This window comes from Dioscorea cayenensis, chromosome 6, assembly GCF_009730915.1.
Source record: "Dioscorea cayenensis subsp. rotundata cultivar TDr96_F1 chromosome 6, TDr96_F1_v2_PseudoChromosome.rev07_lg8_w22 25.fasta, whole genome shotgun sequence".
Classification (NCBI taxonomy): Eukaryota; Viridiplantae; Streptophyta; class Magnoliopsida; order Dioscoreales; family Dioscoreaceae; genus Dioscorea; species Dioscorea cayenensis.
Window position 1 is genome coordinate 2640768 of NC_052476.1, and position 1584 is coordinate 2642351.

The 1584-nt window shown below is 43.5% G+C and overlaps 1 protein-coding gene across 1 annotated transcript; it reads right to left on the minus strand.

Annotated features, from left to right (window-relative positions):
- On the minus strand, positions 1-1584 carry LOC120262815 (pectate lyase 1-like). Its single transcript, XM_039270710.1, has 3 exons — positions 1460-1584; positions 462-1034; positions 1-370 (listed from the first exon to the last, which is right to left on the minus strand). The coding sequence occupies exons 1-3, from the start codon at positions 1582-1584 to the stop codon at positions 1-3; spliced, it is 1068 nt and encodes a 355-aa protein (XP_039126644.1).

A 1584-nucleotide genomic window follows, 5' to 3' on the forward strand; every position in this document is an offset into this window, starting at 1 on the left:
TCAACACCTAACTCGTTTAGCAGAGCAACGCAGTGCACCAGCATTCCTAGTGAGAGCTCTAACTTGGTTAGCATTAGCCACACGAAACCTTTGCATACGATTGTAACCAGGGTTTGTCCTTGTTCTTCTTCCAGACTGCTTGAAATAAGCCTTGTTTTCAAACTTATCTTTAAGTGAAACCCAGTTCCATAACTTGCTTGATCTCCCTCCAATCCTTGCTGTCACCTTCTTCTTCTCCTTCCCATCTCCCACTCTTGCTATGTACAAATTCCCTTCACTTCTTATGCTTGGACTCATGCTCCCACCAATTGCATATAATCCCCAACCATCATACAAATTATTCACAACATGCACATATCCATGCCTAGCTCTGCATGCATGTAATTAATAATAATAATCATATATTAATATAAAGCTAGCATTAATGTTATGTTATCTAATTAATTCAAATATATATGTACCTTGGCATGCGCTGGTTGCAATTAGGACCAAAACGATTGAAGAGAAGAGAGACCTTCATTTTCTTATCAAGAAGAAAGGCATCATCATGGCCAAGAAGCATGACCTTGTCATGATCTTTAAACCAGTTATTAGAAACAGTGATTCCAGTGGAACCTCTAGTGACATCAAGCAAACCATCCTCACTGTTACTGAAAGTATTATGATCAATCCAAACCTTGGAAGCTTGAACAAGACGTATAGCATCACCATCATTCTCACTGAGCTGCATGACATGCCCACCAGGAATCACAACAGCACCAGGGCTCTGAGACTTGCAGTCATGGAAGTGAAGGCCATGGATGATGACATTGGAGACTTGGTAGAGCACTAAACTGGCTCCATTGGCGATGTGGACGTTGGCTCCACGGCCATCAATGGTGGTCATGCTCTTCACTAACAATGGCTTCTTCAGAGTGATGACCATGTCTCTCTGGAATGTTATCCAGACTTTGCCTTTTGTAAGGGTGGCTCCATGTCGGAGTGTGCCGTAGCGAGGTCTCAACGGGTCGTCTGTTGGGTCAGTGACCACATACCTGTTTGTTTATCAGATATCATTTTAATATTTTATAGTAATTCAGTGTTTAATATTCATTCATGCATGGAGTACGTGTGAGAGACCGTCCTCCTCACAGCGATAGATCAGATCAGACAAATGAATGGGTTTCATGCCCCTTAACACAATTTAAACATTGTACAATAACCATGAAATTCATCCACTCTGAGAATTGAACTCGATATCTACTTTTTATATCCGCTCTCAAGGCAAGCGCCTCTCACCTTGTCTTCAAGAGCGAGATAAAGAGTAGGTTGCGGATTCGATCCTCAGAGAGGATAAATTTTCACGGCTATTGTACAATATTTGGATTGTGTTGAGAGGGCCCGTAGACCCATATGTCTGATCTCTCGCTCTGAGGAGGCCGTCTCTCACATGTAATTTATTTGATGAGGAAGCACAGACCGTGTGAGGCCACGTCCGATGTTGCTGCTCATTTTTCCGGCGAAGCCGACGGAGCACATGGCGAGGCGTTGGCGGTTACTAGACCAGTTGGTGGTCCGGCGCCAGCAACGGTCTATCACGTTCAT